General features: G+C 47.1%; 1 protein-coding gene across 1 annotated transcript in view; it reads right to left on the reverse strand.

Moving 5' to 3' along the window:
* Positions 1-15242, reverse strand: part of LOC142311983 (alcohol dehydrogenase 1-like) — a 145915-nt gene that overhangs the window by 106480 nt on the left and 24193 nt on the right. The window contains exon 2 of the mRNA XM_075350861.1: positions 8556-8657. Coding sequence (XP_075206976.1) covers positions 8556-8657 — 102 coding nt within the window. The remainder of the gene's footprint in view (positions 1-8555; positions 8658-15242) is intronic.

Below are 15242 nucleotides of genomic sequence, written 5' to 3' on the forward strand. Positions count from 1 at the left end.
TTTTTGCCGCTTTTGCGATTGTTTTGGGTCGCACATAAGTGTCACACGCTGCAATATCGTTAATGACGCCTGATGTGCGTCACAAACACCGTGACCCCGATAATTCATTAACGATATTGTAGCATGTAAAGCCCGCTTTAGTTGCACCGTCATGCACGAAGTAGAATATGTCTGTATATGGCGCATGATACATGTGATCAGACCAATGGGCGTCTGATGCACTACACAGAAACACCACAAAAATGGGGAAAAACTGGGGTCAAGATACAACAGAGGTTCCTGCCGCTAGGGAGAGTGCTGAGGTGCCACCTCCTGCACTCACCTTAGGCTGACTCCTGAGCTCCCTAGCGTCCCTATATAGGTTTTTTTTTTTTTAACCTTTCAGTGAGCATGATACCTGGGTCCCTCAGCTGGCCCTAAACTCCCCCTTTCTAGGGAGTATGCCGATGAATACACTAGACTCACCACTCAACTAATAAACACGGAGGGAACGGAAAGACAGACAGACGGGGGAATAAAACAGAAATATACAAAACACCAAACTTCACCGTAGCAGAAGGCTCCTGCTTAGGTCTTATTGGACAGGCTCCAATGTAGTGCCCCTTATCACCACAGTAGAAGCAGGTCCCAGACCTACGACGATTTGCAAGCGACTCAGTATGAGGGGACTTATACTACTGCATAAGTTCGTCGGCTTGCACCAGTGGGAGCTCCTCTCTGGGGAAAATGACAGGGGACAGGGTCCTGGAGGCGTCAATCCACTCTAATAGTGGGGGCTATGGCGGCCACCAGAACTCTGAGGTGGAGTACTGCACTAGAGCGTCCCTAAGCCTAGCTGACAACCTCTGACAGAAATAACTCCTAAACACTGAGTCATTCCACTGGGTGTCAGTGGCCCACCTCCGAGCAATACTCCTCCACAGGCCTTCAGAGTTTAGACTCCACAAGTATGATGCCATCAGGGATGCCGTATACAAAGGAAAAAGCCGCAAAAAACTCGTCCACCGACCATAGGTTCTTTTAACCTGTCGGCGAGCAGGATACCTGGGTCCCTCAGCTGGCCCTAAACTTACCCTGTCTAGTCAGTAGGCCAATGAGTACACTAGACTCACCACTCAACTAATAAACACGAAGGGAAAGGAAAGACAGACAGGGGGAATAAAACAGAAAGATACAAAACACCAAACTTCACCAGAGTAGACGGACATAATAGTACCACGTGGATGGGCATAGAAGAATAATTCAGCAGTTCCTTCCACCAGGCTGGCTAAAGTAGAAATGGATTCTAACAGCAGCAGGGTCTGCTGGGAAAGCTCCAGTATTTAACCTAAATGGTTGCGGGCTCAAAGCAACAACAAATGACCTGCCCTGCTTAGAGCTGCTGGCAACGAAACTGAAATTAACTCATAAGACACCAAAGGAAAGGAAACCTCGTTTAAATGAGGAGACTAGATGGAGATGGGAGGCTCCAGTCTTAAGGCTGTCACTAATCTTAAAACAGCAGTGAGTCGACCATGACACACCCCTCCAGGTTGAGCCGGGGCTGTGGCACAATTGCTTTTGTAGGCATTAAATAAATTTCAATGAGCGTGTTCAGAACTTTTCCCTGTGTCATTTCTCATTATTACACATCACTAAAATTTATGGACATCTATAGTTTAATTTCTTTGTATGAATTGGATAAGTTGTTACAGACATCTAGTGAGAATTTATGTCAATAATACCTTAAGAAATATATTTACTTAGAAAATTTGTGACATGTTCAATACTTATTTCACCCGCTGTATATATCTGGCTGTCTACAGTTAGTATTTCACTTTGCTGCTAGAGTAGACTCAATTCCAGAACAAGGAGTTATAGGAGGGTGAAATAGACAACTAATAAGAGTCTCACAAGTGTGGGAGCACCGTATGAAATGCAAAAAAAATGTGGGAGACTACAGGGAAGGGGAATAGACTGGCAAAAAGGGTCAGTAAAGAAGAAAGAGAACCATAGTCTGCTAGCAACATGGACTGTGGCTGAAGCCAAGGCAAAAAACTGCTAAGCACATAAGGAACAGCACTGTATATGTTGAAATATTTGCATTGTACTGTATCTGTGTGTATACACACACTGCAGACTTCATATGAGTTTTTTATTATTCTTATTACTTTCTGCGAAGTCAAAAGTTTATTTACATTTCATTAGTATTTTATACCATTGCCCTTAAACTGTATGGACTTAGGTCAAACGTTTTGGATATCCTTCGACAAGCTTCTCACAATAGTTGATAGGAATTTGGGCCCATTCCTCCTGACAGAACTGGTGTAACTGAGCCATGTTTGTAGGTCTCCTTGCTCACACCTGCCTTTCTGCTCTGCCCATAAATTTTCAATAGCATTGAGATCAGGGCCTTGTGATGGCCACTCGAAAACATTGACTTTGTTATCCTTAACCCCATAGCGACGGCCTAACGTCTCAAGACGTCGGAAAAACAGGGTACTTATTCTGTTCCGACGTCTTGAGACGTCAGGCCGGAAAAAGCTTGTAGCGCCCCCCAGTGACGAAAAATCTCGGTGGTTTCACCTACCGGAGGTAGCTGAGACCCCAAGATTATGAATCGGGGTGTTTTTTTTGGACCCCGTTAATGCGATCGCCGGTATACACCGTATACCGGCGACAACATTAAAAAAAAATAAATGGCCGGTAAAATTGATTTATTTCTCATCTGACATGATCAAACATGTCAGATGAGAAATAAATATGAGCCCTTAGTGCCCCCAAAGCCCCCGGTACCGGAGAGCCCCCCCACCACCCCTACCCCCCCTCCGGAAAATCGAAGATGGCGCCGACGCGCGCTGAAAACTCCCGCCGCCGCCGGCTCTGCATTCATTTCCCTCCGATCTGAAATGATCAAACATTTCAGATCGGACGGAAATGTCCTCCCCCTGACCCCTCCTCCGGTACACCGGAGATCTCTGGTCCCCGGAGCCCCCTCCGGTCTCCAGAGCCGCCTCCCCCCTCCCCCCTCCGGAGCGTGATGGCGGCCGCATTCATGCTGCTCTTTCTGCCGCATGTGACACGTCACATGCGGCAGAAAGTTGTCCCCATGTCACCCCCCGTCACCCGCCCCCAGCCCCCGGTTATACGTTACCTGGCTGCTGCTGCTCCGGCCCCGCGATCACGCCGCCTCCTTCTTGAAAGCTGGCGGCGCATGCGCAGACAGCGGCTGTCAGCTGCTCCCTGCAAGCAGGGATGCTGACGTCGCTACTGCACAGGCTGCTCCACTGTGGACCGGGGGAGGGTGAGTGCGGTGATCTGCAGCCACACTCCTCACATGGAGAGACTGCTGTTCTAGAAAATGGGGGGTACGTTCTGTGAGCGTGCCCCTCATATTCTAGAATGAGGTTACTGCAGGTCACTCTGCCCTAGGTTGGACCGGGGCAGTGTGAGTGCAGTATTCTCAGATTACTGCACCCACACTGCTCATGGAGAGCTTGCTCTTTCAGAAAATGGGGGATACGTTCCCTGAACGTGCCCCCCATATTCTAGAAGATCCAGAGTCGGCGTGGGACCTCCAAAATGGATTACAGCGACCGAAATGTATTTATTTTCAATAAATTGGTAAAAGAGGAATGTTTCGGGGAGTTTTTTTTTCAAATAAATTTTTTTTTTGTCTTTATTTTTTTCTATTACTTGACTGGGTTAGTAATGTCGGGTATCTGTTCAGATGCCGTGACATCACTAACCCCAGGGCTTGATGCCAGGTGACATTACAGCTGGTATCAACCCCATATATTACCCCGTCTGCCACCGCACCAGGGCACGGGATGAGCTGGAGCGAAGCGCCAGGATTGGCGCATCTAATGGATGCGCCACTTCTGGGGCGGCTGCGGCCTGCTATTTTTAGGCTGGGAAGAGTCCAATAACCATGGCTCTTCCCACCCTGAGAATACCAGACCCCAGCTGTCTGCTTCACCTTGGCTGGTGATCTAATTTGGGGGGGACCCCACGTTTTGTTTTTTTTAAAAAAACGCCTGGGGAGCCCTCCAAATTGATCACCAGCCAAGGTGAAGCTGTCAGCTGTGGTTTGCAGGCTACAGCTGTCTGCTTTACCCTAGCTGGCTATCAAAAATAGGGGGGACCCCACGTCGTTTATTTTAATTATTAATTTTTTGGGGGGCTAAATACAAGGCTAGGCACCCTTTAGTGCCACATGAAAGGCACTAAAGGGCGCCAGCTTAGAATATGCAGGGGGTGGGACGTTATATTTGTTTGACATCTATCCATTCATCCATTGTAGCATTTTAGGCTGTGCGCCCACAATCGGGATTTGCAGCGTTTTGGGCGCAGAGTGTTTTCCCTGCATCCATAACGCTGCGTTGTGCAGTAGAAGCACAGTGGAAGGATTTTTAGAAATCCCGTGCCCACTGTGCTTCTCTTCTCCGCAGCATAAACTGACCTGTGGCGTGGCTTCCCGAGCCTCAGCATGTCAATTTATGCTGCGGAGATGAGTGTTCTCTGCAGGTAGCATAGAGCTCCACAGCGGCCTGAAACCAAATCGTGGGCATGGGCAGCTGCGCTCTCCCGTGGACAACACTCACATCTCTGCAGGAAGGCTGACACTGTGTACTAGACGCTGTGTCACTGGATCATGGCCACATAGCCTAAAAGTGAGACATTTGTTGCTAGAGCAACATTTTTGTGAAGTACCTGTGGATTCAAAATGCTTACTATACTCCTGAATAAAATCCAGTTTCCAAAATGGAGTCACTTGTGGGGGGTTTCTAATGTATAGGTACCCAAGGGGCCCTGCAAATGTGACACGGTGCCCGCAATTTATCTCAACTTTTCCAGAATTCAAATGGTACCCCTTCCATTCCAAGCCCTCCCATTTATCCAAACAGAGGTTTTTGGCCACATGTGGGGTATCCCTGTGCTCATAAGACATTGGATAACAACCTGTTGGGTCCACGGTTTGTTGTTGTCTCTTGAAAAAGTGAGAAATTTGATGCTGAAGCAACATTTTTGTGAAAAAAATGAAAATTTTCAATATGGCAACCTAAGCTTATCAAATTCTGTGAAGTATTCGTGGATTCAAACTGCTCACTATACACCTAGATAAAAGCCTTGAGGTGTCTTGCTTCCAGAATGGAGTCACTTGTGGGGGACAGCCACTGTTTAGGCACCTCAGGGGCTCTCCAAATGCAACCTGGCGTCCGCTATTGATTCCAGCCAATTTTGCAGTCAAATGGCACTATTTCCCTTCTGAGCCCTGCTGTGCACCCAAACAGTTGATTTCTACCACATATAAGGTATCGCCAAACTCAGGAGAAATTGCACAATAAATGTTATGCTTAATTTTTTCCTTTTACTCCTGTAAAAAAAAAAAAGCTACCTGGTTGAACTAACAATTTTGTGGTAATTTTTCATGGCTCAATGTTATAAAATTCTGTGAAGCACCTGGGGGTTCAGGGTACTCACCAAACATCTAGATAAATTCCTTGAGGGGCCTAGTTTCCAAAATGGGGTCACTTGTGCGGGGTTTCTGCTGTTTAGGTACCTTAGGGGTCCTCCAAATGTGACATGGTGCCCGCAATCTTTTTCAGCCAAATTTCCTTTCCAAAATTCAAATATTGCTCCTTTCGTTCCAAGCCCTCCCATTTTTCCAAACAAAGGTTTCAGACCACATGTGAGGTATCACCACGCTCATAAAAAAGTGGTTAAGAAACCTTGAGGTCAAATTTTTGGAATTACCTCTTGAAAAAGTGAGAAAATTGATGCTAAAGCAACATTTTTGAGAAAATTATTAAAATTTTCAATATGACAACGTAACGTTAACAAAAACTGTGAAGTACCTGTGGATCTAAAATGCTCACTATACCCCTAGATAGAAGCCTTGAGGGGTCTAGTTTCCAAAATGGTGTCACTTGTGAGGGATTTCTTCTGTTTAGGTACCTTAGCGGACCTGTAAATGCAACATGGTGCCCGCAATCTATTTCAGCCAAATTTGCTTTCCAAAATTCAAATATTGCTCCTTCTGTTCCGAGCCCTCCCATTTGTCCAAACAGAGGTTTCTGACCATATGTGGGGTATCGGCGTGCTCATAAGAAAGTGGGGAACAAGTTTTGGGGTCCATTTTGTTGTGTTATTTCTTCTAAAAGTGAATAAATTTGGGTTAGAGCAACATTTTTAGGTAAAATTTAATTTTTGCTTTTTTTCATTCCACATTGCTTTTGTTCATGTGAAGCACCTGAAGGGTTAATAAACTTCTTGAATGTGGTTTTGAGTACTTTGGGGGGTGCAGTTTTTAGAATGGTGTCACTTTTGGGTATTTTCTGTCATCTAGGCCTCTCAAAGTCACTTCAAATGGGATGTGGTCCCTAAAAAAATGGTTTTGTAAATTTTGATGTAAAAATGAGAAATCGCTGATAAACTTTGAACCCCTCTAACTTCCTAACGAAAAAAAATTTTGTTTCCAAAATTGTGCTGATGTAAAGTAGATAAGTGGGAAATGTTATTTATTAAGTATTTTGTGTCACAGAAATCTCTGGTTTAACGGTATATAAATTCAAAAGTTGAAAATTGCAAAATTTTCAAAATTTTTGCCAATATTCAATTTTTTTCATAAATAAACGCAAAAAATATTGTCCTAAATTTGGTACTAACATGAAGTCCAATATGTGACGAAAAAACAATCTCAGAATCACCGGGATCCGTTGAAGCGTTCTAGAGTTATAACCTCATGAAGTGACACTGGTCAGAATTGCAAAATTTGGTCTGGTCATTAAGGTGAAAATTAGCTCCGTCACTAAAGGGTTAAGCCACTTCGTAACTAGTTAGGCAGTATGCTTCAGGTCATTGTCCATTTGGAAGACCTATTTCCGCCCAAGCTTTAAGTTTCTGGCTGATGTCTTGAGATGTTGCTTCAGTATTTCTACATAATCTTCTTTCCTCATGATGCCATCTATTTTGTCCAGTGCACCAGTCCATCCAGTAGCAAAACAATCCCACATCATGATGCTGCCACCCCCATGTTTCACATTAGGATTGTGTTCTTAGGCTTCAATGCTTCTCCCTTTTTCCTCCAAACATAATGATGTAGATTATAGCCAAAACAGTTCAATCTTAGTAATCTTAGTTTCGTCAAACCACAGTACGTCTCCAAAAATTAAGGTTTTGTTCCTCTGTGCATTTGCAAGCATTAACGTGGCTTTTTTATGTTTCTATTGGAGTAATGGCTTTTTCCTAGCAGAGTGATCTCTCAGACCATGTTGATAAAGTACTCATTAAACTGTGGATAAATGACACAATCTTACTAGCTTCTGTCAGTATCTTAACAAGGTGTTTTGTTTATTGGTTGATATGCACATGTCTGACCAAAGCACATTCGTCTCTGGTACCCATCTCCTTCCTAAGCAGTATGATGGTTGGACATTCCCATCTTGTTTGTACTTGCATATAATTATTTGTACAGTTGAACGAGGCACCTACAGGTATCCTGAAACTGAACCCAAGGATGAACCAGACTTGTACAAGTCCACATCCACAATTCTCTTCCTGAGATCTTGACTGATTTCTTTTGACTTTCCCATGATGCTACATATATCTACAGGTGAGTCTCTAAAGCAGATGTTGCCAATAAACCTATCAGAAGCTTCAAAGACATGATATCAACATATGGGCTGTCCCATATTGTTTAAGGCATAGCTTAGCGGGCTTTACACGCTGCAACATCGCTAGCGATGGTGAGCGTGATAGCACCCGCCCCTATCGTTATGCCGATATTAAGGTGATCGCTGCCGCAGCGAACATTATCGCTACGGCAGCGTCACACGCACTTACCTGGTCGGCTGCATCTCTGTGACTGCCGAACAATCCCTCCCTCAAGGGGAAGGGACGTTCGGCATCACAGCGACGTCACCGCGCCGTCACTAAGCGGCCGGCCAATCAAAACGGAGGGGCGGAGATGAGCGGGACGAACATCCCGCCCACCTTCTTCCTCATTGCTGGTATGTCGCGGGTAAGGAAAGGTTCCTCGTTCCTGCGGCGTCACACATAGCGATGTGTGCTGCCGCAGGGACGAGCATCAACTTCGCCCACGCGACAGCAGCGATATTTGAGAATGGACCCCCATGTCAACGAGGAGCGATTTTGGACGTTTTTGCAACGATTAAAAAAAAAAAAAAAAAAAAAAAAAAAAAAAAAAAAAATCGCTCCTAGGAGTCACACACGAGATCGCTACAGCGGCAGGATGTGCGTCGCAAAATCTGTGACCCCAACGAGATCGCTGTAGCGATCTCATAGCGTGTAAAGCCCACTTTAGTGTATGTAAACATTTGACTTTGCAGAAAGTAATAAAAATGCCTTAAAACATTCTCTCTCTCTCTATTATTCTGGCATTTGGCAAATATAAATAATATTGGTTCCTAATTGACGTAAAACAGGAAAGGTTTATTCTGATTTAATGTCATATAGTGAGAAAAACATGCATGTGTGTGTTTTTAGATAGTGTATGGAAACTTCTGTATTCAACTGTACCTTTGGATTTATTTTACAGACACTAAAAATACTACCTTTATCCGAACTTCATGGGCTTTTGGTGGTTGCACCTCAATTTCCTCAATTTTAAGTGGCTGATGTGGACTCCAAGCAATTGCGGCTCTGCATTTTATAACCTGCAATACATTACAGGATTACAAATATGAAGAATGCTTTTTGCATTTATTGTATTTATACATATAGTCAGGCTTATATAAAAAATGTTTTCCTGCTACATAAAAATGGTCAAATCTATATAGCTCTACGACAGTGTTATACATTGTATTATATAAGCAAGGATGGTTGACCTTAGTTGAGAAACACATGATGGTGTCTCCGTGGTGTTGGATGTTGATCTCCCTAAGGTCAACCATCCTTGCTTATGTAGTCTTCTACTAGGCATTGCTCCCACTAGCCAGTTTCCTACTCCACACTGAAGAGGGGCAAATACCCCGAAACAGCTGTCTGTGGATGGATACCATGTTTGGCATTGGTGGTCTCCTTGACTGGAGACTGCCCTTCCCGTGGTTGTTCCTTCCCGGTGAAAGACCTGGCTAGTTTCTTGCCAGCGTTGAGAAACATGTGATGTTGTCTCCGCAGACTCTCTTGTTTTGAATACATTGTAAGGCGTAACTAGAGTTTGATGGGCCCTGATGCAAACTTTGGACCGGGGCCCCCCTCCATGTACACAACACTTAGGGTACGGGATAATGATGCTGACACTTGGCTTTTACCCACAGCACCCAGGTTTCCCATGATCTAAAATCCCTCTATCAGCACCCTGCTTTCCCATGTTCTGTCATACATCTTTCCCTCAGCACCCAGCTTTCCCATATCAGAGCATGGGAAAGCTGGGTGCTGAGAGATGTATAGCAGATCATGGGAAAGCTGGGTGCTGAGAGAAGATGTATAGCAGAGCATGGGAAAGCTGGGTGCTGAGAGATGTATAGCAGAGCATGGGAAAGCTGGGTGCTAAGAGATGTATAGCAGAGCATGGGAAAGAGCCCTTTTCCCTCAGCACAAAACATTCCCATCCCATACTTGTATCTTTTTCCTCCCTCATATATAGTTCTCCAAATACTATAATGGCCCCCACATAGCCTTCCATATAGTATAAAGGGTCCCACATAACCCTTTATATATTAGAATGCACCCCCATAGTCCTCCATGTATTATAATGCATTTCCCATAGTTCTCCATATTTTATACTGCACCACAGTCCCCCATGCTTTATAATGCACCCCCACAGACCATGTGTAAAGTAGCCTCCATAGTCCTCCATATATTATAATGTAGCCCCCATAGTCCTATATGTATTATAATGCAGCCCCATAGACCTCCATGTATAATGCGCTGCTATAGTCTATGTATAAGGTGTCCTTCATGTTTATTATGCAGTCCCATAGACCTCCATGTATCATGCAGCCAGCACCCCCAGGCCTCCATGTATTATGCAGCCAGTCCCACCAGGGCCTCCATGTGTCATGCAGCCAGCCCCACCAGGTGTCATGCAGCCAGCCCCACCAGGGCCTCCATGTGTAATGCAGCCAGCTTCCCCCGGGCCTATATGTGTCATGCAGCCAGCCCCCCCAGGGCCTCCATGTGTCATGCAGCCAGCCCCCAGGGCTTCTATGTGTAATGCAGCCTGCCAGCCAGCCCCACCAGGGCCTCCATGTATCATGCAGGCAGCTTCCCCGGGCCTATATGTGTCATGCAGCCAGCCCCCCCAGGGCCTCCATGTGTCATGCAGCCAGCCCCCAGGGCTTCTATGTGTAATGCAGCCTGCCAGCCAGCCCCACCAGGTCCTCCATGTATCATGCAGGCAGACAGCTTCCCCGGGCCTATATGTGTCATGCAGCCAGCAAAATAAAAAAACAAGTACCTCTCAGCTCCTTCTGACCCCTGCGACTGCGGTAGTTATGCCCCTGCCCCCATATGTCACACACCCTGCTCCCTATGCAGCCTGCACCCTGCCCGTACCCCAACTTACCCCTCTCAAACACTCTGCACCCTTCACATGCTTCTGTCACAGTCTGCAGCCCTCATATCCCACTCACCCTGCAGCCCCTCCCCTCATGTCCCCTCTTTTCTCATTACCACTCATGTGTTCGAAGTATCTTCTCCTGCTTTCTCCCCGGCATCCTGCGTCTCCTCCCACACAGTCACATGGGCGTGACATCATCGCAGGTCCTGGTAGGGATAGTTTCCGTCTGCCGTGCAGGAGCACATCTCCTCTGCAGCAGGTCAGGAACGCCTGGTGGCCTCTCCAGGTCAGGGGCCCCTCTGCCCCCTGCAGACACTGGGCCCCCCTGACTCACAGGCCGGCCCCCTAACAGTCACGCAGTCGGCCACTACATAGTGGCACTACACATAGGGGCCCGGCAGCCGGCTCTGCAGAGCGGCTGCCGGGCCCCTATAACCCTGCGGGCCCGGTCGAAGTGGCGACCTCTGCGACCGCGATCGTTACGCCCCTGTAAAAGACATCTGAATGGATTTCTACATAAGCTTGAAACTAAACAGTGCATGCAAACTCCATACAGAGGTTGCTTGGCTGCATTGTAAACTCCTGAGTTTAGATATGCCAGTAATCACATTAGTCAACTTGCATAGACATTCACAAACTTCATATCAAAAAGGATCAGTGCTTGGTAAAACTACATCCAAAAGTGGCTGTTCTGGTAATGCTTAAAGTGATTCCAGAAGAATGAGATAGTTTAAACTTCAGACCATCCTATTCATTTGTCAGGATGGTCTGCAGACTGAAGATATACAAGTCCCAAGACCTGTGTCTAAACTGACAAGGGCTTTATCACACACTAGAAGGTGGCCCGATTCTACTCATCGGGTATTCTAGAATTTACGTATTGTGTAGTTAATGTATGATTTTTGAGATATATATATATATATATATATACACACATATACATATATATATATATATATATATATATATATATATAGATATATAGATATATATAGATGTTGTTGTGTGTAGTTACCAAGTGTTTGTGTATGGCGCTATACATGTTCTGGGTGTTGTCTGGGTGTGGCGGGGAGTGAGAGCGGTGTTTGTGTGTTGCCTTGTGTGTGTTGCGTTGTTTGTGGAGCGCTGTGTGTCTGTAGCGTTGTGTGTGTGTGTGTGTGTGTGTGTGTGTGTTGCGCGTGTGGGTGTGGGGTGTGTGTGTGTTTCGGTGGGAGGTATGTTTTGTGCAATGTGTGTGTTGTGCGGCATGTGCGTATATTTTCGTGCGGGGCGTTGTCTGTGTGTGTGTGTGTGTCTGTGTAGGGCGGTGTTTGTGGTTCCCAGTGTGGTGTGTTGTGCGTGTGTGGCGGTGTGTGTGTGTGTTTTGGGGGGGGGGGGGGGGGGGGAGGTGTGCACCCCTCATCGTGCTCCATCCCCTATGCTGCGCACCCCCCATTGTGCTCCATCCCCCATGCTGCGCACCCCCAATTGTGCTCCATCCCCCATGCTGCGCACCCCCATTGTGCTCCATCCCCCATGCTGCGCACCCCCCATTGTGCTCCATCCCCCATGCTGCGCACCCCCCCATCATGCTCCATCCCCCATGCTGCGCACTCCCAAACGTGCTCCATCCCCATGCTGCGCAGTCCCCATTGTGCTCCATCCTCCATGCTGCACACTCCCCATTGTGCTCCATCCTCCATGCTGCGCATTCCCCATCATGCTCCATCCCCTATGCTGCGCACTCCCCATCGTGCTCCATCCCCCATGCTGCGCACCCCCCATCGTGCTCCATCCCCCATGCTGTGCACCCTCCATCGTGCTCCATCCCCCATGCTGTGCACCCTCCATCGTGCTCCATCCCCCATGCTGTGCACCCTCCATCGTGCTCCATCCCCCATGCTGTGCACCCCCCATCGTGCTCCACAGTCACATCAGACAGTATACACGCACACATCTGATCACATACACTCACACCCCACTTCTGCCTGTGCCCTCCGTTGTGCGGTCCCAGCAGCTGTGTTGCACGCAGTGCTCCTCTGCCTTCTGCCGACACGCACACATCCGATCGCATACACGCACACATCCTATCGCATACAAGCACGCACACATCCTATCGCATACAAGCACGCACACATCCTATCGCATACAAGCACGCACACATCCTATCGCATACAAGCACGCACACATCCTATCGCATACAAGTACGCACACACTGACGATATCGCACATACGCGCTCACACACTCACAACATCCGGAGATACCACATGCTTCTGGCCATGTGATCCTCTGGCAGGTCCTGGAAGGTCACTGCACGCACAGTATCGCCGCCGAGAAGCAAGCAATATCACGGGATGATGTGAATGTGTGAATGCGATCTGATGTGTGTGTGAGGTGTGTGTATGTCTGTTCTTATGTGTGTGCGTGTGTGTCTTCCGCCACTGCAGGACCTTGATGCGCTCACCTGGGAGCCGGTGTACGCTGGTAACCATGCTACACAATATTACATGGTTACCAGCGTACCCCACCCCCCGCTCGCACGGGAGCCCACACCAGCAACCCCAGCAATGCGAGGGTATGTGTCGGCTGGGTTGGCGGCGTAGGCTGATGTGGGCTCCCGGGGGTACAGCACTCACCTGGGAGTCGGGGCTCCGTGTCGTTACGGGGAATGTGTGCAGGGGGCGGGGCCAGAGCGAGCTTGCAATGCGTGAAGGGGGCGGGGCGTGGCAGAGTTGCCAATCCGTGTGGGGGGCGGAGCCGAGGCGAACGGCCAATCTGTGCGGGGGGGGCGGAGCCGAGGCGAGGCGAGCGGCCAATCCGCTGTTTGTCACCGTAAGGACACAATTTTGGAGCAAGACAGACAGACAGACAGACTAAGGCAATTATATATATAGATACCTCAGTCATTTGGAAGCAGAGCTGTCATGTGAAAATATTTGCATCTGATTAGTTATGCACATTTTTGTCATGTCCCTGCATTTTTACTGCTTTACCCTTAAATATCTACATTTTAATTTATATTATTTTGTTAGTATTTTGTAAATTTACCTTTGGCTTTCAACACTGCCTGAATTCTTCTGGGTATACACTTGATCAGATTCAAGCATATCTAAACTCAAATCTGATCGCAGGTCTCTTCTACACTTTCCCAATGTTAATGCCTACTAGTCGACTCACTTGAGTAAGTATAAAGCTTTTTCTTAATCCCCATCCAAAAATGTTTGATTGGGTTGAGGTTTGGGGACTGTGGAAGTCAATCCAGCACCTCTACTTCATGGTCATTGAACCATTTATTTGCCAATCTTGATATATTCTTTGTTTTGTCCTGCTGGAACAATATGTTGTCCTTTTCATACCCATAGTACTAGGGTGTACAAAGTAACTCACCTTGTAGGGTAGTATCATGCGGTGTGCTGCTCTGTACCCACCAGGTGTCATGGCGACTTCAGACTCTGTTCACCGTGCAGAATCTGACATGCCTCCTGGTGCTTCTGGGTTGCTTAGTCAAAGCCAGGCGTCGACCAATTTTATGCTCGCTGATTGGTCTGGCAGGAGTTAATTCCTGCTAACCTGTGAATTGCTGCTGGGGTCACAGGATACTGAAGACCTATCACAACCACCTCCACCTTTTAAAAGATGGTAGATCCTGCTCCTACATGCCGAATATTGCGAAAGCATGAGGAGTCAGCTGCTGCTGCTGCACTGTTGTATGCTATCGTGGGGAGTTGTGGAGAAACCCTCGTCATTGTGTATTTCCTTCCTTTTCTTTATTTCACCCTGTGCACATATTGTCTTTACCAATGTGGTTGACCGCTGTGAGTGTGCGATTTAGTTCCTTCCTGTCTATTTGTGTGGAGATTTATCCCTCCAGTCCTGGCCCCCTCCCGGGGTAAAAGATCAAGGCTTCTCAGGAGTTAGGGTTATGCTGGGGTCCAGACCTCACCACCATCAGGCATACCTCTGGGATGAGGGACAGTTAGGGGCTCGCCTAGCCTGAGGGTAAGCTTAGGAGTTCTGATTCACTCCGTTACTTCCATGACAGTATATTCAGCAGATTTGAATCACCTCATGGATCTCGTAGCTTTCCTTGCAGAGCAGATGCAAGTACTGTTGCTCCAGGTAGCAGAGTTAAGAGGGGCGGTTCAGCTACAGGTTGAGTCTGCTACCTCGGCGCAGTTTGAGTTGGTTACCAGAGCACCTGAACCTAAACTGCGTCTTACGGAGTGGTTTGCTGAGGATTGCAGTCAGTTTATCGCATTCTGGGAGGCATGTAAGTTGTACTTCCGCCTGCATCCTGTTTCTTCTAAAAGATAGCGCATGGGTATCATGGTATCACTTCTTAGTTCCCTGCTCCTAAACGGGGAGTTGTTTATTTTTTTCTGCACCAAAAAAATGTACATTTTGTCACTTGTCCCTTAGTGCCGAAGTGAGGTCGCCTGTTGGAATACTGTTAGACCGAGCGGGATTGGGGGATTCCCACCTCTGTCTACATATTCCTCCATCTTGGTGTCTCAGTGCCTAATACCTGCTAAGGTAAAAATAGGGGTACAAGAGGTTTCTATTAAGGTATTTCTTGATAGTAGTTCTGGGGCCAATATTATCGATGAACAGTTTGCTCACTCCTCTGAGTTAAAGGTTGACGAGTTACCCAGTCCTATACGGATTTTTGCCATCGACTCGTCTCCTCTCTACCAAGGGATCTTTAAGGAATGTGTGCAGGGGTTGAAACTCTGCATTCACATTACACAATGCGGTTGT

The sequence above is a fragment of the Anomaloglossus baeobatrachus genome, chromosome 1, assembly GCF_048569485.1.
Source record: "Anomaloglossus baeobatrachus isolate aAnoBae1 chromosome 1, aAnoBae1.hap1, whole genome shotgun sequence".
NCBI classification, from domain to species: Eukaryota; Metazoa; Chordata; class Amphibia; order Anura; family Aromobatidae; genus Anomaloglossus; species Anomaloglossus baeobatrachus.